Source organism: Schistocerca americana, chromosome 9 (assembly GCF_021461395.2).
Source record: "Schistocerca americana isolate TAMUIC-IGC-003095 chromosome 9, iqSchAmer2.1, whole genome shotgun sequence".
Lineage (NCBI taxonomy): Eukaryota > Metazoa > Arthropoda > Insecta > Orthoptera > Acrididae > Schistocerca > Schistocerca americana.
In genome coordinates this window covers 137,079,973-137,103,327 of record NC_060127.1, presented here as the reverse complement: position 1 = coordinate 137,103,327, position 23,355 = coordinate 137,079,973, and the positions used below count along the sequence as shown (strand labels likewise).

Here is a 23,355-nt window from a genome sequence, read left to right as displayed (position 1 = left end):
GACGTTCAGAGTCGTCGGCATGCAATCCTGGTGCATAGAAATAAGGTACGGGTGCAATTGATGTTGATGCAGCATTCTCAATACCGACGTTTTTGAGATTCCCATTCTCGCGCAATTTGTCTGTTACTGATGTCCGGATTAGCCGCGACAGCAGCTAAAACACGTACTTGGGCATCATCATTTGTTGCAGGTCGTGGTTGACGTTTCACATGTGGCTGAACACTTCCTGTTTCCTTAAATAACGTAACTATCCGGCGAACGGTCCGGACACTTGGATGATGTCGTCTAGGATACCGAGCAGCGTACATAGCACACACCCGTTGGGCATTTTGATCACAATAGCCATACATCAACACGATATAGACCTTTTCCGCAATTGGTAAACGGTCCATTTTAACACGGGTAATGTATCACGAAGCAAATACCGTCCGCACTAGCGGAATGTTACGTGATACCACGTACTTATACGTTTGTGACTATTACAGCGCCACTTATCACAAAGTGAAAAAAGTTGTCCAACTAAAACATTCATATTTCTTTACGTACTACGCGAATACGTAATAAAAAATGGGGATTCCTATTTTTTAAAAAAGCAGTTGATATCCGTTTGATCTATAGCAGCGCCATCTAGCGGGCCAACCGTAGAGCCATCTGGTTTCCCCCTTCAAGCTAGACGAGTTTCGTTCTTTATAGTTTTTTCGTATGATGCTTATTTCGTGAGTTGGCCCGGTCACTATCAGTGGACCACCCTAAATATGTGTGTGAACGTCTTTTTTGGATTACGAAACTAAATAAGTGACGATTATGTGACAACCTGAGTAGAAAATCAGTGAAATTGTCTGCTTCTGCCATATGTCGACAGTTTGTACCAAATAAAAATCATGTTACGTGTTCAGTGTGCCAAAAAATAAATAACAATGCAAACTTGTTTTGTTTGTGGTTTATGTTGTGGAATAATAGAAACCAATTTGTATGCAGTGTGACTGCATTACCACCTAAATGTGGTGCTTTCGCGATTTCCCTGTTCTTCGCCTTCTGACACCCAGACAGCGTGGCATGGTGCTGGGGGAAGTGTACAGCCAGATGATGATGATGTTTGGTTTGTGGGGCGCTCAAGTGCGCGGTTATCAGCGCCCGTACAATGTCCCAATTTGTACACAGTCGAATTTTTACACAATCCAATCTAACCACTGTCACGAATGATGATGAGGATGGTGTCGTGTGACTAGGGCCTCCCGCCGGGTAGACCGCTCGCCGGGCGTAAGTCTTTCGATTTGACGCCACTTCGGTGACTTGCGCGTCGATGGGGATGAAATGATGATGATTAGGACAACACAACACCCAGTCCCTGAGTGGAGAAAATCTCCGACCCAGCCGGGAATCGAACCCGGGCCCTTAGGATTGACAGTCTGTCGCGCTGACAACTTTTTTTTTCTTTTTTCTCTAAATCTCATTTTGTTCGCTTTTATTTGCTGCCTCTGCTCGGGGCGGACGTCGTCAGACATCCGTTTAAGTTCGTTGTTGATCGATTAACTCAGTTTTTTTATTACAGAGGGCAGCTAACCCTCTGACCGAACACGCTGAGCTACCGTGACGGCACCACTCAGCTACCGGGGGCGGACATGAGGATGATGAAATGATAAGGACAACACGAACACCCAGTCTCCGGGCAGAAAAAAAAATGTACAACCCGACCGAGGATCGAACCCAGGACCTAGTGATCCAGAGGCGGCAACGCTAGCCACTTTTTTTTTAAAATCTCATTTTGTTCGTTTTCGTTCGTTGCAGTTGCTCGGGACGGACGTCGTAAGACATCCGTTTAAGTTCGTGTTGACCCATTAACTCAGTTTTTTTATTACAGAGGGCAGCTAACCCTCTGACCGAACAACCTGAGTTCCCGTGCCGGCCCCAGTAGACCACGAGCTGCGGGCGCAGCCACGTGGGAGAGCTACGGCTCACGAGCGAGAGCACTGCTCACGTGCGAGATTCAAAAAATGGTTCAAATGGCTCTGAGCACTATGGGACTTAACATCTGAGGTCATCAGTCCCCTAGACTTAGAACTACTTAAACGTAACCAACCTAAGGACATCACACACATCCATGCCCGGGGCTGGATTCGAACCTGCAACCGTAGCGGTCGCGCGGTTCCAGACTGAAGCGCCTAGGAACCGCTCGGCCACATCGGCGGGCCACGTGCCAGATTCTCGGCCGTCCCAGCTCGGCAGCATCTCGTATTCGAGCCGTAAGACTTTGTACGTCAGGAACTGGCGGGCTGAACACAACCCCACACAGAAAAGTCAAGATGGGTTAGTCTGGTGACCGTGGCACTTCAATGTCGGACCAGTCCAGCTGCTCGGAATGATTTCGTCCAAAACTGGCGAACAGTTGTTCTGCTAACACAAAATGTCGTTTATGAATGCGCTGCAGTACTATACTACACGTACCCGTCTATACAAGAAAACATAATTGTAATTACTTTTCTGCTAGATGAGTGGCACTTCTACCTTCTCGTGATTCGTGACTTCTGCTCACGCAAATCTTGAACTGAAGACGGTGTGCATTTTCCTTGTGTTTTCATTTGTTTACTGTCAACTCCAGCAAGTGGACAAGCTACGTTACCGGCGGTACCTCCACTGACCAGGAAAGTACTTGGGCTGTATGAGCGTTTGGGTACAGGGCCATTATGTACCTCTGAATGTGCTGGTGGGTGTCGTTTTTCTGCGAAACTCTGCAGTCACGCTCTAGATATCACTGTAGATGTAATTGTAGACGCCATACGCAATGCAGCAATCTTAACTATAAATGTAAATGCGGAATGTCAATAAAATGCACCGAGCAATACGAATGGCTGCAAAACGCACAGTGAAGAAATGCAAGTTGATCGCATGGCTTATTTGCACATTCTAAAATATCAGTGTTGAACGCCACGTCAGTTTAGGGTATCTTTTCAGAAGATTGTCGTATATGCCGAAACCTCTTACGTAATAATCATCGTACATGTTCTCCAGTGTGTTGTCATCAAACGCCGTGGTGATACTTGCAACTTTAACCTTCTTCTTGGGAGACGGTTGGTATTCACTGTCACTACTTCCATCGCCTCTTCCCGCACTTGCCGTAGCACTACCGTCTGCAGTGAGTTGTTCGTCATTATCATCCCTATCGTCATCATCATGTGTTAGTGTTACAACAGTATCTGTTTCTAACTTAGGCTCATATATTTGCACTATAATAGATACCAGAAAACATGCGAATGATTCGTCTTCTACACCAATACCATCTTCACGAAGAATGGTTCTTCGTAACTTCATCTCAACCAGTCGCAATACATTAGCAGGATTGATGACCAATCGCCGAGCCATCTGACGCTTCAATACACAAGTAATGTCACAAAACGCAACTTCAGAGGCACACTGCACCGTCCCTACTGGTCCCGACTGGCGTACCCGCAGGTCAGTGTGCAATGCGGCATGGCATACGCAGAGGCCTGTAACGGACGACTGCAGAGTTTTGCAGATGTGGGAGTATCACTAGTGCAATAAGAGACCTTTACACTATTTCTCACACGATTTTGGTGTATTTGTGTTTGTTCGAGCCCAAGTACTTTCCTGGTGAGTGCTAATATGGAGAGTCAGAGTAAGTTTTGTGTTGCATTTTTGAGTGGGTCTTGAGGGAGTGGATTACAGAATAAAAAATATTGTGTACGACATGAAAAATACTTACTAAACAAAGTTACAAGAAAATCAGCGATGCTGCTTAATGTCCCTGTCATAGCTAAACAAAATTGTCTCGACACATTTTTTTTCTTTCTGGGCAAAAGATTATTTGGAGTTGTGAAACTGTGTGTAGCAACATGGAAGGGAAAAAGATATTAACTCTATACAAAAAAACGTGAAATTGTTTACTTGATTCCATCATACCACTGGAAGTTCTTAAACTAAACTACCATACCATTAATTTTTCATACTGTACCTTGTCCCCTCTGCTTTCCAGGAGACGCCATCCACCGAGTGCTCGCCTGATTCAGACTCATTCCTCGACTCCACCGACGCCCTCGACTCGCGAAGCAAGGAAGTGTTGCAGTCACCTCTCTACGAGGACAGTAAGTTCACGTGCTAAGTATCATCTGCTGTTCAGGAAAGAATCGTAGCAAGAATTTTAACTTGTTAATACTGTTGTGACTTAGATATAGAATGTAGGAAGTGTGACAGTTGATACTTCTTGACATTTTGCTCGGAGGCGTTTCTTTTGGGACCTCTGCCCTGTGTCTGGACCGATAACGTAACGTTTTGCCAACAAGAGTGTTTCCGCACTGGGCTTTCGACAATGACTGGAATACAGTCTTTGGAATTCTAAGTTTACCAGATACAGATATAGGGGGCCTAACACTTGGTTCAAGAATCATGAAAGAAGGTTGTATACATGGAAGAACCCTGAAGATACTAAAAGGTATCAGATAGATTATATAATGGTAAGACAGAGATTTAGGAACCAGGTTTTAAATTGTAAGAGATTTCCAGGGGCAGATGTGGACTCTGACCACAATCTATTGGTTATGAACTGTAGATTAAAACTGAAGAAACTGCAAAAAGGTGGGAATTTAAGGAGATGGGACCTGGATAAACCGACTAAACCAGAGGTTGTAGAGAGTTTCAGGTAGAGCATAAGGAAACAATTGACAGGAATCGGGGAAAGAGATACAGTAGAAGAAGAATGGGTAGCTTTGAGGGATGAAGTAGTGAAGGCAGCAGACGATCAAGTAGGTAAAAAGACAAGGGCTGGTAGAAATCCGTGGGTAACAGAAGAGATATTGAATTTAATTGATGAAAGGAGAAAATATAAAAATGCAGCAAATGAAGCAGGCAGAAAGGAATACAAACGTCTCAAAAATGAGATCGACAGGAAGTGCAAAATGGCTAAGCAGGGATGGCTAGAGGACAAATGTAAGGATGTAGAGGCTTATCTCACTAGGGGTAAGATAGATACTGCCTACAGGAAAATTAAAGAGACCTTTGGGGAAAAGAGAACCACTTGTATGAATATCATGAGCACAGATGGAAACCCAGTTCTAAGGAAAGAAGGGAAAGCAGAAAGGTGGAAGTAGTATATAGAGGGTCTATACAAGGGCGATTTACTTGAAGACAATATTATGGAAATGGAAAAGGATGTAGATGAAGATAAGATGGGAGATGCTATACTGCGTGAAGAGTTTGACACAGCACTGAAAGACCTGAGTCGAAACAAGGCCCCGGGAGTAGACAACATTCGATTAGAACTACTGACGGCCTTGCGAGAGCCAGTCATGACAAGACTATACCATCTGGCGAGCAAGATGTATGAGACAGGCGAAATACCCTCAGACTTCAAGAACAATATAATAATTCTAATCCCAAAGAAAGCAGTGTTGACAGATGTGAAAATTACCGAACTATCGGTTTAATAGTCACAGCTGCAAAATACTAACGCGAGTTCTTTACAGACGAATGGAAAAACTAGTAGAAGTCGACCTCGGGGAAGATCAGTTTGGATTCCGCAGAAATGTTGGAACACGTGAGGCACTACTGACCTTACGACTTATCTTAGAAGAAAGATTAAGGAAAGGCAAACCTACGTTTCTAGCATTTGTAGACTTAGAGAAAGCTTTTGACAATGTTGACTGGAATAGTCTCTTTCAAATTCTAAAGGTGGCAAGGATAAAATACAGGGAGCGAAAGGCTATTTACAATTTGTACAGAAACCAGATGGCAGTTATAAGAGTCGAGGGGCATGAAAGGGAAGCAGTGGTTGGGAAAGGAGTGAGACAGGGTTGTAGCCTCTCCCCGATGTTATTCAACCTGTATAGTGAGCAAGCAGTAAAGGAAACAAAAGAAAAATTTTGAGTGGGTATTAAAATCCATGGAGAAGAATTAAAAACTTTGAGATTCGCCGATGACTTTGCAATTCTGTCAGAGATAGCAATGGACTTGGAAGAGCAGTTGAACGGAATGGACAGTGTCTTGAAAGGAGGATATAAGATGAACATCAACAAAAGCAAAACGAGGATAATGGAATGTAGTCGAACTAAGTCGGGTGATGCTGCGGGAATTAGATTAGGAAATGAGACACTTAAAGTAGTAAAGGAGTTTTGCTATTTGGGGAGCAAAAAAACTGATGATTGTCGAAGTAGAGAGGATATAAAATGTAGACAGGCAATGGCGAGGAAAGCGTTTCTGAAGAAGAGAAATTTGTTAACATCGAGTATAGATTTAAGTGTCAGGAAGTCGTTCCTGAAAGTATTTGTATGGAGTGTAGCCATGTATGGAAGTGAAACATGGACGATAAATAGTTTAGACAAGAAGAGAATAGAAGCTTTCGAAATGTGGTGCTACAGAAGAATGATGAAGATTAGATGGGTAGATCACATAACTAATGAGGAGGCATTGAATAAGATTGGGGAAAAGAGGATTTTGTGGCACGACTTGACTAGAAGAAGGGATCGGTTGGTAGGACATGTTCTGAGGCATCAAGGGATCACAATTTTAGCATTGGAGGGTAGCGTGGAGGGTATAAATAGTAGAGGGAGACCAAGAGATGAATACACTAAGCAGATTCAGAAGGATGTAGGCTGCAGTAAGTACTGGGTGTATGAAGAAGCTTAAACAGGATGGAGTAGCATGGAGAGCTGCATCAAACCAGTCTCAAGACTGAAGACCACAACAACAACAACAACAACGTTATTTACAGCCTGTGCAGAAATCAGTCTGTACTTCTGGGTGTTGAAGATAATGGAACGTAAGAAGTGGTTGTGAAGAGAGTAACGCAGGCTTGGATTCTATCGCTGATCTTATTCAGGACAGACACCAGGCATCCGTACTCGGTACTTTCAGTGACGGTGCACCACACATTGCGAACATCTGCGGGACAGGCGAGGCAACTGTTCTAAAGAAGTCCAGCATCCGTGTTCGAGTCCCGGTCCGGTACAAATTTTCAGCCTTCATCGTTGATGTATTTCAATGGCAGCAGACGGCCGACTATCACGATTTCTCTAAATCGTGCAACTCACATGGCCGCAGCAGTACCAGTCTTGTGCGCCCTACCGGACGCTATCTTTTCTGAAAATTCACTATTGGCCATTAAAATTGCTACACTACGAAGATGACGTGCTACAGACGCGAAATTTAACCGACAGGAGGAAGATGCTGTGATATGCAAATGATCTGCTTTTCAGAGCATTCACACAAGGTTAGCGCCGGTGGCGACACCTACAACGTGCTGACATGAGGAAAGTTTCCAACCGATTTCTCATACACAAACAGCAGTTTACCGGCGTTGCCTGGTGAAACGTTGTTGTGATGCCTCGTGTAAGGAGGAGAAATTCATACCATCACTTTTCCGACTTTGATAAAGGTGGGATTGTAACCTATCGCGATTACGGTTTATCGTATCGCGACATTGCTGCTCCCGCTGGTCGAGATCCAATGACTGTTAGCAGAATAGGGAATCGGTGGGTTCAGGAGGGTAATACGGAACGCCGTGCTGGATCCCAACGACGTCGTATCACTAGCAGTCGAGATGACAGGCATCTTATCCGCATGGCTGTAACGGATCGTGCAGTCGCGTCTCGATCCCTGAGTTAACAGATAGGGACGTTTGCAAGACATCAACCATCTGAGCGAACAGTTCGACGACGTTTGCAGCAGCGTGGACTATCAGCTCGGAGACCGTGGCTGCGGTTCCCCTTGACGCTACACCACAGACAGGAGCGCCTGCGATGGTGTACTCAACGACGAACCTGGATGCACGTATGGCAAAACGTCATTTTTCCGGATGAATCCAGGTTCTGTTTACAGCATCATGATGGTCGCATCGGTGTTTGGCGACATCGCGGTGAACGCAAATTGGAAGCGTGTATTCATCATCGCCATACTGGCGTATCAACCGGCGTGGTGGTATGGGGTGCCATTGGTTACACGTCTCGGTCGCCTCTTGTTCGCATTGATGGCACTTGAACAGTGGACGTTACATTTCAGATGTGTTATGACCCGTGGCTCTACCCTTCATTCGATCCCTGCGATACCCTACATTTTAGCAGGATAATGCACGACCGCTAGTTGCAGGTCCTGTACGGGCCTTTCTGGATACAGAAAATGTTCGACTGCTGCCCTGCCCAGTACATTCTCCAGACCTCTCACCAATTGAAAACGTCTGGTCAATGGTGGCCGAGCATCTGGCTCGTCACAATACGCCAGTCAGTACTTTTGATGACCTGTGGTATCGTGTTGAAGCTGCATGGGCAGCTGTACCTGTACACGGCATCCAATGCCGTATTGAAATGTGCGTGTCGCTAGGGCCTCCCGTCTGCTAGATAGGTCGCCTAATGCCAGTCTTTCTAGTTTACGCCACTTCGATGACTTGCCTGTCGATGATCATGAAATGATGACGAAGACAACACAACACCCAGTCCCCGAGCTGAGAAAAATCTCCGTCCCTATCGTGAATCGAACCCTGGCCCCTTGCATGGCATTCTGCCGCGGTAACCACTCAGCTATGGGGGCATTGTATAGTTGCAACCTCAGAAAGCTGTAGTGAAGTGCAGAAAGAGCTGCAGAGGATAGCCGTGACCCTCAACCTAACTACTAAACTCAACCGCCAAAGAAACTTATTCAAATACGGAGATATTTAAACAGATAGAACACGGCGCTACGGTTTGCAACGTCTATACAGGGTGGTCAGAAAATGTGTGTAATGCTTGTAGGGATGTTACAGGGCAGGCTGCACTGAGACATAAATGTTCAGAAAGAAATTCGATACGTTGCTCCGTTTCCGAGTTATTTAGCATAGAATTTAGCCACACACTCAAGCGGCCTGCCAGGGGCGGTGTTGCCCAACGAGTGCTTTGTCTCGTTAGCTGAAACTTGAATTTATGCGCGCGACGATCTGATTGGCTAGCTTCAATGCTAAATAACTCGGATTCGGCGCAACGTATCGAATTTTTTTTGTAACATTCATATCTCAGTACAACCTGCCCTGCAACATCCCTACAAGCGTTTCAGACATTTTCTGACCACAGTGTATAAGACTAAAAGTGCCTGGTGCAGTTGTTAGATCGGTTACTGCTGCTACAATGGCAGGTTATCAAGATCTAAGTAAGTTTGAACGTGGTGTTAATAGTCGGCGCACGAGTGATGGGACACAGCATCTCCGAGGTAGCCATGAGATGGGGATTTTTCCGTACGACCATTTCACGACTGTACCGTGAATATTAGGGATTCGGTAATACATCAAATCTCCCACATCTCTGCAGTCGTAAAAAGATCCTGCAAGAAAGGAACCAAAGACGACTGAAGAGAATCGTTCAACGTGACAGAAGTACAGCCCTTCCGCAAACTGCTGCAGTTTTAAGTGCTGGGCCATAAACAAGTGTCAGCGTGCGAACTATTCAACGAAACATCATGGATATGGGCTTTTGGAGCCGAAGGCCCACTCGTGTACCCTTGACGAATGCACGCCACAAAGCTTTGTGCCTCGTCTGAGCCCGCCAACACCGACATTAGACTGTTGGTGACCGGAAACATGTTGCCTGGTCGGACGACTATCGTTTCAAATTACATCGAGCGGATGGTCATGTAGGGGTATGGAGACAACCTCATGAATACATGGATTCTGCATCTCAACATTGTTCAAGTTGGTGGAGGTTCTGTAATCGTGTGGGGCGTGTGGAGTTGGAGTGATATGGGACTCCTGATACGTCTACATACGACTCTGACAGATGACACGTACGTAAGCGTCCTGTCCGATCACATGCATCCACTCATGTCCATTGAGCATTCCGATAGACTTGGGCAATTCCAGCAGGACAATGCGACACCCCACATGTCCAGAATTTCTACAGAATGGCTCCCGAAACACTCTTCTGAGCTTCAACACTTTAGCTTGCCACCAAACTCCCCAGACACGAACATTATTTAGCATATCTGAGATGTCTTGCAACGTGCTGTTCAGAAGAGATCTCTACTCCTTCGTACTCTTACGGATTTATGGACAGCCCTGCAGGATTCATGGTGTCTATGGTATCCAGCACTATTTCAGGCATTAATAGAGTCCATGCCACATCGTGTTGCGGCACTTTCGCGTGCTCGTGGGGGCCCTACACGATATTAGGCAGCCGTACTAGTTTCTTTCGCTCTTCAGTGTACAATTGTAATGTATTGTGCGTTCATAGACGGAAAGCAGCCGTTTCAGTAGTTGCAGGGGCAGCAGTCTGCATTATTGACTGATCTGGCCTTGTAACACTAACCAAAACGGCCTTGCTGTGGTGGTACTGCGAACGGCTGAAAGCAAGGAGAAACTACAGCCGTAATTTTTCCCGAGGGCATGCAGCTTTACTGTATGGTTAAATGATGATGGCGTCCTCTTGAGTAAAATATTCCAGAGGTAAAATAGTCTCCCATTCGGATCTCCGGGGGGGGGGGGGGGGGACTACTCAGGAGGACGTCGTTATCAAGAGAAAGAAAACTGGAATGTCAGATCCTATATTCGGACAGGTAGGTTAGAAAATCTAAAAAGGGAAATGGATAGGTTAAAGTTAGACATAGTGGGAATTAGTGAAGTTTGGTGGCGGGAGGAACAAGACTTTTGGTCAGGTGAATACAGGGTTATAAATACAAAATCAAATAGGGGTAATGCAGGAGTAGGTTTAATAATGAATAGGCAGCAGTAGCCGACCGAGACAGACGCAGCAACAGGGAAGTAAATGGCTTTTATCATTTACGAGTTCCTAACCAGGAGCCAATTTTATTATATCATCTGTGTGCTTTAATAATTCAGTTTCTTGAGTTTCTGCGTATAAATTTAGAATCTAGTAGCCACAATTCTCGCGTTTTCGTTTGCGTCGGAAAGTAAACTGATTCTGTGATATATTATAAGTTCCTTAGGCCGGTATTACACTATCAAATTTCTTTGTCAAAGATTTGATCAAAGATGTGATCCAATATTCCGTCCAATATATTTGACAAAGATCTTTGACGTAGCGCTACAAGTGGTATTACACTGTCATCAAATTTTTCGTCAAAGTTCAAGATGGCTGACAACAACTTGTTATTTAACCGCAGCAGTTCTACGTACTCCAATTGCATTGTGTGCACATGCGGAAAAGAAGTGGGGGGAAAAAATGGAACCATACATACGAGGTTGACAGTCTTAAAAGTCCTGGAATTACAACTTGATAATAAATTCAGTTGGGAGGAGCACACCACAGAACTGCAGAAAGGCCTTAACAAATCTGTATTTGCAATTCGAGTGTTAGCAGACATAGGCAACATAAAAATGAAAAAGCTTGCATACTTTCATTCCATAATGTCATATGGGATAATATTTTGGGGGTAAATCTTGAAGTCAAACAAAAGTTTTCAAGGTCCAAAAGCGTTGGTTGGTTGGTTTTTTGGGGGAAGAGACCAAACAGCGAGGTCATCGGTCTCATCGGATTAGGGAAGGACAGGGAAGGAAGTCGGCCGTGCCCTTTCAGAGGAACCATCCCAGCATTTGCCTGGAGCGATTTAGGGAAATCACGGAAAACCTAAATCAGGATGGCCGGACGCGGGATTGAACCGTCGTCCTCCCGAATGCGAGTCCAGTGTGCTAACCACTGCGCCACCTCGCTCGGTCTCCAAAAGCGTGTAATACGTATTATTTGTGGAGTAAATTCGCGGACTTCCTGCAGAAACCTCTTCAAAGAACTGGGTATACTAACTACTGCCTCTCAGTATATTTACTTCTTAATGAAATTTGTCGTAAATAATATATCTCTTTTTCCAACAAACAACTCAGTTCATACATACAATACCAGGAACAAAAATGATCTGCACAACGACTACTTTAGTTCAAAAAGGGGTCCACTACTCAGGAACACTCATCTTCAATAATTTGCCAGCAAACATAAAAAATTTAGTTACAGATAAAGATCAGTTTAAAAGGAGCCTGAAATACTTACTACTGGCCAACTCCTTCTACTCCATTGGCGAAATTTTTAATAAAAACAAATGATGTATTTATTCATACTATTAGTATTGTTATTTCAGCTTAAAAAAATCGACATATTCCACATCCACGAGGATCTCCTCAGTACGAATCTATGGAACGAAAAACTAATCTAATCTGGGTGAAGCCGTGGGTTTTACGACGACACGATAAAAGCATTCAACAAAACTTGTTACGTGAGCTTACAGTGGAAGACGTCAAGTCGTACATCAATTACTTAAGAATGTATGAGCATACATTTCTGTATGTGCTCAATGAAGTGTATCCTCATATCACAAAGCACAATATTCACTTAAGAACTGCTACATCTTCAGAAGACAGGCTCACTATAACACTCCGATTCCTTGCTACAGGAGAGGGTTATGTTAGGTTGGGTTAGGTTAGGTCTCCAATCTTCTTAATCTATTTTTGTATTCAGGGTGCCTCACGTTGTAAAGCGCCTCATCAGCTTCAGACATCTCTATTAATTTTTTAGTTGTCGGCACACACCAATTGTATTTACCGGCAATGGTTATAAAAACACTACAGACGACAGAACGCTGCAGCGATGCTAGCGCTCCATGTGGTAACATGTCACATTGCAGTGAACAGAAGACAAGCGGTTTCTTTGATCAAATATACAGCGAGGCCCTAGATTTGATCAAATATTGGACTACATTTGACAAAGTCCCTATTACACTATCAAATATCTTTGACAAAGATATTGGACAAAGATTTTGGACAAAGAAATTTGATAGTGTAATACCGGCCTTATCAGGGGCAAATTATTTAGATTCACCTGAATGCTTCGTTAGGTAGGTTTTTGAATATCTGCATATTACTAGACCCAGTTCGTGTGTTTTCGTCAGAGTCTACAGTAGATTTGTGCAGGATGTACCGATAGTCTGTTTATCTGCATAGTTCAGTTTTCCACGGTGTGTGCGGATGCGAGCCGAGTTGGTGACACTTCGCTCTCAGCTTCAGGCTGTGATGGCTTCGGTTACACAACTTGAGGCTGCAGTGGATGGGCACCACTGTTGTGGGCCGGCCGTGGGGATCCAACGGACGTCCAGCACTTCCGAGTCCTCCGATCGGTCCTCACCGGTGGCATAGACAAAAGTTGGTCGAGTGGGAGGTCGCCCCAGGGCGAAGCAGGCGGCGAAAGACTTCTCAGGCGGCCGCACATAAGGCCTCCCCAGTTTGTCTGACAAACAGGTTCCACCTACTGTCTGCGGCTGACACTGTCGCTGAGCCAGATGCTGTCGCCTGTCCTGTTTCAGAGGAAACCACTCAGCCTGCGAGATCCGGACAATCGCAGAGGGTGGGATTATTGGTAGTTGGGAGCTCCAACGTTAGGCGCGTTGTGGGGCCCTTTAGGGACTCGGCCGACAAGGAGGGTAAGGAATACAATGTGCACTCCGTGTGCATATACCGGGTGGAGTCGTTCCAGATGTGGGAAGGGTCCTCCCGGATGCCATGAAGAGCAAGGGGTGCAGCGAGCTGCAGGTGGTGGCTCACGTCGGTACCAATGATGTGTGTCACTTTGGATCAGAAGAGACTCTCTCTGGTTTCGAGCGGCTAACAGAAGTGGTAAAGGCTGCCAGTCTTGCTTGCAAGATGAAAGCAGAGCTGACCATTTGCAGCATAGTCGACAGGACCGATTGCGGACCTCTGGTACAGAGCCGAGTGGAGGGTCTGAATCAGAGGCTCAGACGGTTCTGCGACCGTGTAGGCTGCAGATTCCTCGACTTGCGCCAAAGGGTGGTTGGGTTTCGGGTTCTGCTGAATAGGTCAGGCGTCCACTATACGCAGCAGGCGGCTACACGGGTAGCAGGGGCTGTGTGGCGTGGACTGAGCGGTTTTTTAGGTTTGAGAGTCTCGGGAAAACACAAGAAGGGCTTCAGTCACAAAGGGTGCTGGCAGAGCACAGGAACCACTGGTATAACAGTTGTAAATTGTCGTAGCTGTGTTGGGAAAGTACCAGAGCTCCAAGCGCTAATAGAAAGCACTGATGTTCAAATCGTTATAGACACTGAAAGCTGGCTAAAGTCGGATATAAGCTCAGCAGAAATTTTTGCGAAGAACCAAACGGTGTTCCTAAAGGATAGGCTAAACACTGTTGGCGGTGGCGTGTTTGTTCCTTCCAGTAGTTAACTTGTCGCGAAATTGAAGTAGATACTTCCTGTAAGTTAGTGTGGGCAGAGGTCATTGTTAGCAACCGGAGTAAATAATAAATGGATCCTTTTATCGACCTCCCAATTCATATGATACAGTTACTGAAAGGTTCAAAGAAAACTTGAGTCTGATTTCAAACACGTACCCGACTCATACGATAATAGTTGGTGGTGACTTTAATTTATCCTCGATATGTTGGCGAAAATACATGTTTAATTCCGGAGGTACGCATAAAATATCATCCGAAATTGTGCTCTCTGAAAATTATTTCGAGCAGTTAGTTCATGAGCCCACTCGAATAGTAAACAGTTGTGAAAACACACTTGACCTCTTAGTAACAAATAATCCTGAGTTAATAACGAGCATCAAAACCGATTCAGGGAGAGTGAACACAGGGTTGTCGTAGCGAGAATGAATACTGTAATCCCCAAATCCTCGAAAAATAAGCGAAAAATATACCTATTCAAAAAAGCAGATAAAAATTCACTCGACGCCTTCCTGAGAGACAATCTCCACTCATTCCAAACTAATAATATAAGTGTAGACCAAATGTGGCTTAAATTCAAAGAAATAGTATCAGCAGCAATTGAGAGATTTATACCAAATAAATTAACAAACGAAGGAGCTGATCCTCCTTGGTACACAAAAAGGGGTTAGAACACTGTTGCAGAAACAACGAAACAAACATGTCCAATTTAAACAGACGCAAAATCCCCAAGATTGGTGATCTTTTACACAAGCTCGAAATTTAGCGCGGACTTCAGTTTCCACAACGAAACTTTATCTCAAAACCTGGCAGAAAATCAAATGAGATTCTGGTCGTATGTGAAGTATGTTAGCGGCAAGAAACAATCAGTGCCTTCTCTGCACGATAGCAATGGAGATACTATCGAAGACAGTGCTGCCAAAGCAGAGTTACTAAACACAGCCTTCCGAAATGCCTTCACAAAAGAAGACGAAGTAAACATTACAGAATTCGAATCGAGAACAGCTGCCAACATAAGTAACGTAGAAGTAAATATCCTCGGAGTAGTGATGCAACTTAAATCACTTAATAAAAGCAAGTCTTCTGGTTCAGAATGTATACCGATTAGGTTCCTTTCGGAGTATGCTGATGCATTAGCTCCATACTTAACTATCATATACAACCGTTCGCTCGTCGAAAGATCCGTATCCAAAGACTGGAAAGTTGCACAGGTCACACCAATATTCAAGAATGGTAGTAGGAGTATTCCACTAAATTACAGGCCCATATCGTTAACGTCGATATGCAGTAGGGTTTTACAACATATATTGTGCTCGAACATTATGAATTACCTCGAAGAAAACGGTGTAGACCAGCCGCTGTGACCGAGCGATTCTAGGCGCTCAGTCCGGAACCGCGCGACTGCTACGGTCGCAGGTTCGAATCCTGCCTCGGGCATGGATGTGTGTGATGTCCTTAGGTTAGTTAGGTTTAAGTAGTTCTAAGTTCTAGGGGACTGATGACCACAGCATTTGAACCAAAACGGTGTATTGACACACAGTCAACATGGGTTTAGAAAACATCGTACCTGTGAAACACAAATAGCTCTTTATTCACATGAAGTGGTCAGTGCTATTGACAAGGGATTCCAGATCGATCCCTTATTTCTAGATTTCCGAAGGCTTTTGACACTGTACCACACAAGCGGCTCGTAGTGAAATTGCGTGCTTGTGGAATATCGTCTCAGTTATGTGACTGGATTTGTGATTTCCTGTCAGAGAGGTCACAGTTCGTAGTAATTGACGGAAAGTCATCGAGTACAACAGAAGTGATTTCTGGCGTTCCCTTATCTATATTAGCGATTTTGGAGACAACCTGAGCAGCCGCCTTCGGTTGTTTGCAGATGACGCTGTCGTTTATTGACTAATAAAGTCATCAGAATATCAAAACAAACTACAAAACGATTTAGAAAATATATCTGAATGGTTCGAAAAGTGGCAGCTGACCCTAAATAACGAAAAGTGTGGGGTCATCCACATGAGTGCTAAAAGGATCTCGTTAAACTTCGGTTACACGATAAATCAGTCTAATCTAAAAGCCGTAAATTCAACTAAATACCTAGGTATTACAATTACGAACAACTTAAATTGGAAGGAACACATAGAAAATGTTGTGGGGAAGGATAACCAAAGACTGCGTTTTATTGGTTGGTTGGTTGTTTTGGTGAAGGAGACCAGTCAGCGAGGTCATCCGTCTCATCGGATTAGGGAAGGACGGGGAAGGAAGTCGGCCGTGCCCTTTGAAAGGAACCATCCCGGCATTTGCCTGGAGCGATTTAGGGAAACCACGGAAATCCTAAATCAGGATGGCCGGACGCGGGTGCGTTTTATTGACAGGACATTTACAAAATGTAACAGGTCTACTAAGGTGCCTACACTATGCTTGTCCATCCTCTTTTAGAATAATGCTGCACTGTGTGGGATCCTTACCAGATAGGACTGACGGAGCACATTGAAAAAGTACAAAGACAGGCAACACGTTTTGTATTATCGCGAAATATGGTAGAGAGTGTCACAGAAATGATATAGGAGTTGGGCTGGGCATCATTAAAAGAAAGGCGTTTTTCGTTGCGAGGGAAACTTCTCACCAAATTTCAATCACCAACTTTCTTCCCAGAGTGCGAAAATATTTTGTTGACACCGACCTATATAGGGAGGAACGATCACCTAGATAAAATAAGGCAAATCATAGCTCGTACGGAAAGATATAGGTGTTCGTTCTTTCCGCTCGCTATACGAGATTGGAAGAATAGAGAATTGTAAACGGGTTCGATGAGCCCCCTGCAAGGCACTTAAATGTAATTTCCAGAATATCCATGTTGATGTAGATGAAAATAGGAATGCGGGTAAGTTTCGGTAATTTTAACATCTGACAACACCTGCTTTCTTTGGAATTGGAATTATTATATTCTTCTTGAAGTCTGAGGGTATTTCGCCTGTCTCATACATCTTGCTCACCAGATGCCAGAGTTTTGTCAGGACTGGCTCTTCCAAGGCTGTCAGTAGTTCTAATGGAATGTTGTCTACTACCGGGGCCCTGTTTCGACTCAGGTCTTTCAGTGCTCTGTCAAACTCTTCACGCAGTATCTTATCTCCCATTTCATGCTAGGTATTTAAAATGCGTGGTCTTACGAACGTCTTGATCATTGATTCGGATAGGACCATCAGTTTCGGGGCCACATACAGATATTCATTCTTCTGCCAGTCTGTTGGTCTTAGCCCGTGCGAGATGTTCTAGTTCAAGGCCTATTTCTTGGGCTGGGATCACATCACCCGATGTCTGTAGGTCAACGGTTGCTGTATGAATGGAGAAGATGGTACTAGCTGTGATAGGGCGATCCCTGGTGATCACAGAAAGTGACACGAAGAGATCGAGAAACTCCAGCGGGGTTCTGGACCACATTAGTGGCATTCCAATACAGGAGCTGTAACTAGCTTACACAGCCCTCTGAGACTTAATGAGGGCGAAGAGCTCACTGGATCAGTTCATGCGGAACACGGTCGAATGCTTATTTTTTTCCAGAAATTTCATGTGTTCATTCTTCTGTTTCTGCTTGTGCTTCACTGTCAGTGGGTGTGTGAGATGGGTTGCACTAATGGTGCTGCAGCTCTTACGTATACGCTCTGGTTGGGTGTTACCGTGACAATTTTTCTGAACTTACCATTCAGCACTTAATCAAATATTTTCAGTGGTAGAGGACAAAGAATTCGAGCTAAGAGTTGGGGGTCCGCAAAGAATCAATCCACTACTTCTGAATCTGTTTGTGAACTGTGCCACAGTACGTCTATAGAAACAAACATCATCGATGCTTACGTACGCTGAGGCTTTGTTTTAATAGAATCTCGTCCAGAAATTCAAGACAATCTTAATGGACGGCGGTAGAACATAGAGTGCTGTGAATAAGTAGAATCAAAACGGAACACGCGTGTTGCAAATTTTCAAGAACAACCACCATTTCTAGACAATGCCCTTACAACATCAACTGATCAGTTCAACTGCCTCCGATTTGTAATAACATTCACAGCTTCCACGCACAAAGATGCTTATGAAAACCGTATAAAAATTTGGTGGTTGGAATGGAGGTCAGGTCACTAACAGGGGTCATCTCCGACGCGAAAATGCCTGTCGAAATCAAAGGAACTACGTAGAAACGAGCAATAAGATCAGCTCTAATGTACGATTCAGTAAGCTGGGCCATAGGAAGACCGGACCAACGGATGCACCATGTTACAGAGAGACGCTGGTCTGGAGCACTGGTCCTAAGAGACAGTAAAAAATGGCGGGATCCGAGGTTCGTTTAAGGTGGCAAAAACAGCTTCAAGAGAGCTGGTACAAGCATTTCGTACGCCGTGAAACTAACCATATAACAAGAACAGCACTCGATAGAAAATAAACAAAAACAGGCTCTGGAAGCCGTCTGAATACATTGGCTAGAAATCCTAAACAACGACTTGAAAACGATGGGATTGCACTGTGAAATGACGTGAATATTGTCAGGGTGGCGTAACAAGACTAGAGGAGCCGACCCCAAGAGGTATGGGAAATAAGGCACGGAGAAAGGAGGAGGTAGATGAGTCGAACGGGGCGCTAAGTTCAGCAGTCGCCCACATCTCTATCACCCTTGCAGATGGGGAACGGCCATGCTGGTTGTCTATAAGCAAGGAAGCGTGCAATCGGTGACGACCTGTTTGAAAAGTGAGGCAGGTATGCTGTACCATTTCCCATATTCTTGACAGCAACCAGTCCTTTTCGCTATTGACGACAAATCATTGCGAGCAGTCATAGCCGTAAAATCTCCAGGTAGCCCTAGTCTGACGCAACTCTTCCTTTCTGCATTATGAAAGACTGCTACATAACCTATAGCCTGTTTTCAAAAAAACGCCTGTTGCGGTTTTCGTCGCGCTATCTCCTCTGGTAACGTCCCTTATAGAACATTTGCGAGGAAGTGATTGTGTCGTATTATGTGACCAATCCACTCGTGTCTTATTCTCTCTGTTGTTCTCCTAAATGACTTTCCTGATTGTTGGTTTTATCTATTAGTTTTTTTCTTATTCTCAGAATATTTCCGTCTTTTTCGAAGTAATTTCCATTTTGCACTGATGGCTTGGTACTTTATCCAGAACTTGTAAGATTCTTTGAAGATTTTTTTCATCTGGAGCTATCAAAGAGTTATGTCAGCCAGAAATCTAAGCATCTGTTTCCTGTCTCCATGTATTCGGGTACCTGTACGTTTTTCTTTGCATTCGTTTATTGCATAGATCATATATAACATAGACCGCGCATGTCCCGATCTCTGCCGTGTTAACGCTTGAAACCAACATCTAAGTCACGTGATGGGCAGAAAGCCCAGTTCTTGTCGCTACGCGCCGTGTGAAGTGGAGCTGACAGTTACAGTTTATAGCTGAAATCAAGCATTGATGTTAACAATTCAGTGAACTGTAGTACTACTCTCAGACATGTAGTAGTGCAGTTAACCTGTTCTTCCGAAATTCTTGATAATAAATCAGCGGTTATCCTTTTTACATGTTGTGGTGTCACCGCCACACACCACACTTGCAAGGTGGTAGCCTTTAAATCGGCCGCGGTCCATTAGTATACGTCGGACCCGCGTGTCGCCACTGTCAGTGATCGCAGACCAAGCGCCACCACACGGCAGGTCTAGAGAGACTTACGAGCACTCGCCCCAGTTCCACAGCAGACTTTGCTAGCGAAGCCACACTGACAAATACGCTCTCATTTGCCGAGACGATAGTTAGCATAGCCTTCAGCTACATTTGCTACGATCTAGCAAGGCGCCGTATTCAATTGATATTAAGATTCTATTAATGTATCATCAAGAGCGATGTTCTACAAATGTGGATTAAAGTTAGCCGGCCGAAGTGGCCGTGCGGTTAAAGGCGCTGCAGTCTGGAACCGCAAGACCGCTACGGTCGCAGGTTCGAATCCTGCCTCGGGCATGGATGTTTGTGATGTCCTTAGGTTAGTTAGGTTTAACTAGTTCTAAGTTCTAGGGGACTAATGACCTCAGCAGTTGAGTCCCATAGTGCTCAGAGCCATTTGAACCATTTTTTGATTAAAGTTAAGTATTCCAGAAGCTACGTACTTTTCTTTATAGCATTCATTACGTATCCTGTTTCAGACCTCACGCCAGCCTGCGTGAGTTTAAACACGTACCTTTCGGCTTCCTCTCATTGTGTCTAGGCTGTCTTGCCTAGACACAACACATGTGGTCACGTTGAAACGTATTGACAGTTCTTTTAACAAGCGACAGAATGATTGTTCTTCAGCGAATATTTGTTTTCTTTTGCATTGTGAATTCTTGTACTTAACCACTTCCACAGGAGTGGAAGACAAAATAACAATTTCGAAGGCAGCATCAGTTTTCTAACGATTCCACAAGAATAAGTGTGAAATGCTTTAGTAAGCCTTTGTAAGAAAGGAATTTCGTTTATGTGCAAAATGTCAGGTATTTACACAAAATAAGCACGTATGTTTTCTGACGTTTTCTTAATCCAGTACAGATACCGAAACGATATCAAGATAGGAAGCGTAATACATCACAAAAAGTGGATCATACTGGTGTAGTGAGCTGGATATTAACGATACGCCGTCTCAAAATCTTAGTCATTCACCAAGTTTTACATCCAGGGATCAACATCCATCCTAACGTTCAACTTATGGAAATACTTCTGCAAGTATTTTAAAGTAATTCACTTACACAACTGAGATTTTCGTCACTTTAGGTAAAGTTAGATTAGGTAATTTGTAGTATACAAAACAAGACTAATCTGAGCACATGTGGAGGTATTTACTTCTACATCTAGTAAAAAGCACAACATTTGATCTGTAACAAAAACGTCATAAATTGTGCACTTTAAATGCGTAATGACATGCTTGGCTTCGTGCCCCGAGTCACGTGACGTAGATATTGGTTTCAGTAAATGGTTCAAATGGCTCTGAGCACTATGGGACTTAACAATTATGTCATCAGTCCCATTGAACTTAGAACTACTTAAACCTAACCAACCTAAGGACATCACACACATCCATGCCCGAGGCAGGATTAGAGCCTGCGACCGTAGCAGCAGCGCGGTTCCGAAATGAAGTGCCTAGAACCGCTCTGTCACTGCGGCCGGCTTGGTTTCAGTAAAGTGACGTCATGCGCACTCTACGTTATCTATGGTCTGTGGTTTATTACCTGTTCTATGAAGATGTTGAATAGGGTTGGGGACTGATTGCGTCCTCGTCTAACGTCTGTAAGTATTATAGCTTCTGTTTGTTCATTTCTTGTGTTTACTAGAATCCTAAGGAAATGCGGTTCAAAAAATGGCTCTGAGCACTATGGGACTCAACATCTTAGGTCATAAGTCTCCTAGAACTTAGAACTACTTAAACCTAACTAACCTAAGGACATCACACACACCCATGCCCGAGGCAGGATTCGAATTTGCGACCGTAGCAGTCCCGCGGTTCCGGACTGCAGCGCCAGAACCGCACGGCCACCACGGCCGGCAAATGCGGTTCACCTACGAATGACGTGACTTACAAAATCCGTGTTCGACTGATCGCCGAGTGGGCGCCAGGTTTCCACCAGATCTGTATAGATAGCAGATCGTTCCACCATTTTATAAACTCATTGTTATTGCTATTAATAGTTATTTTCATTCCAGAGAAATAACGGAACCAAGGCAGTTCAAGAACATTTTTTCACCACACTCCCCCCGAGTCCCTCAGAGAGAAGTTGTTTTTTCTTCGGCTCTTGCTATGATCTGTAATAATACATATAAATCTACTGATTCTCAAAGTGCTTTTTTCTCTTAAATAAATACTACATAGATAAACAATAAATTTCAAAATCATATTCCATTGCTAAAGAGGAGAAGAACTTGATTTCGATTTAAGTAATTCTTGAGATCTTTAAGTGCAACAATTTTGTTATTAGGTATACAGGGTGGATTATAATTAACAGCGAAAACTGACACGAGTTAAAGTAGGAAAAACATTCCAGTAAACAAACTGTCTGCTAGGTACCAACCCCACAGCCTTCAGTATGAAGTATTGACGTAGTCAATACAAAAGTAAAAATGCGCCCAAATTCAGTCTCGAGATCGCTTTCCTTTATTTCCGTATGACTAGTTTCGGGCCAGCTGCCCATCTTTAGATTATTTGTTACAGTTATAGAGTAACCTGTCCAATGTGGAACTAAAAGTTCACTATCATAACTCAGTGTTATGACAGTGAACTCTCAGATCCACGTTGGACTGGTTACTCTGTAACTGTAACAAATGATCTGAAGATGGACAGCTGGCCCGAAACCAGTCACACAGAATAAAGAAAAGCGATTTGGAGACTGAATTTTTATAGGAAAAGATCGCGGTAATTTCATCCAGACGAATATGTCTAGTTCTGATAAAGTACTTCAAACGTAAACTGTTCTATCAAGTTCCTATCTAATTGGGCTCGATTTTCACCTCAAGGCTACATTACATAGCGCAACGTTGTGGAATGTGGTACATGCATGATGGGTCACAGATACCTTTTGTTGCTGATGTAAGACGACAGATAACACATCACGGTGGTCCAAGGTGTATGGGTCAAACTCAGCGTGCACCTTACCCTCCAAGATATCGGGACCACTGCAGAGGCGAGTGCAGTCTTTCTTTCTCCTGGCCTTTTCCCTGCATTTTCACGGCGACGGCGCGGCGTTTAATTTCTCGGATTTGGCAATGTACAGGCTAGAGGGTGAGCGAACGTCATTCCTGTCGCCACACCCCATCCCCAGGATGGATTTTGTGCAGCAGAAAGGGACCCAAAACGACATGCTATAAAGTTAATTACCTTTCCCAATTTTTCATTTCAATTACAGTTATACAGGGTGTTACAAAAAGGTAAGGTCAAACTTTCAAGAAACATTCCTCACACGCAAATAAAGAAAAGATGTTATGTGGACGTGTCCGGAAACGCTTAATTTCCGTGTTAGAGCTCATTTTAGTTTCGTCAGTATGTACTGTACTTCCTCCATTCACCGCCAGTTGGCCCAATTGAAGGAAGGTAATGTTGACTTCGGTGCTTGTGTTGACATGCGACTCATTGCTCTACAGTACTAGCATCAAGCACATCAGTACGTAGCATCAACAGGTTAGTGTTCATCACGAACGTGGTT

At 44.1% G+C, this 23,355-nt stretch overlaps 1 protein-coding gene across 1 annotated transcript in view; it reads left to right on the top strand.

The window, feature by feature from the left end:
• Positions 1–23,355, top strand: part of LOC124550919 (fasciculation and elongation protein zeta-2) — a 451,515-nt gene that overhangs the window by 381,413 nt on the left and 46,747 nt on the right. Inside the window, exon 4 of the mRNA XM_047125716.1 lies at positions 3,992–4,100. Coding sequence (XP_046981672.1) covers positions 3,992–4,100 — 109 coding nt within the window. The remainder of the gene's footprint in view (positions 1–3,991; positions 4,101–23,355) is intronic.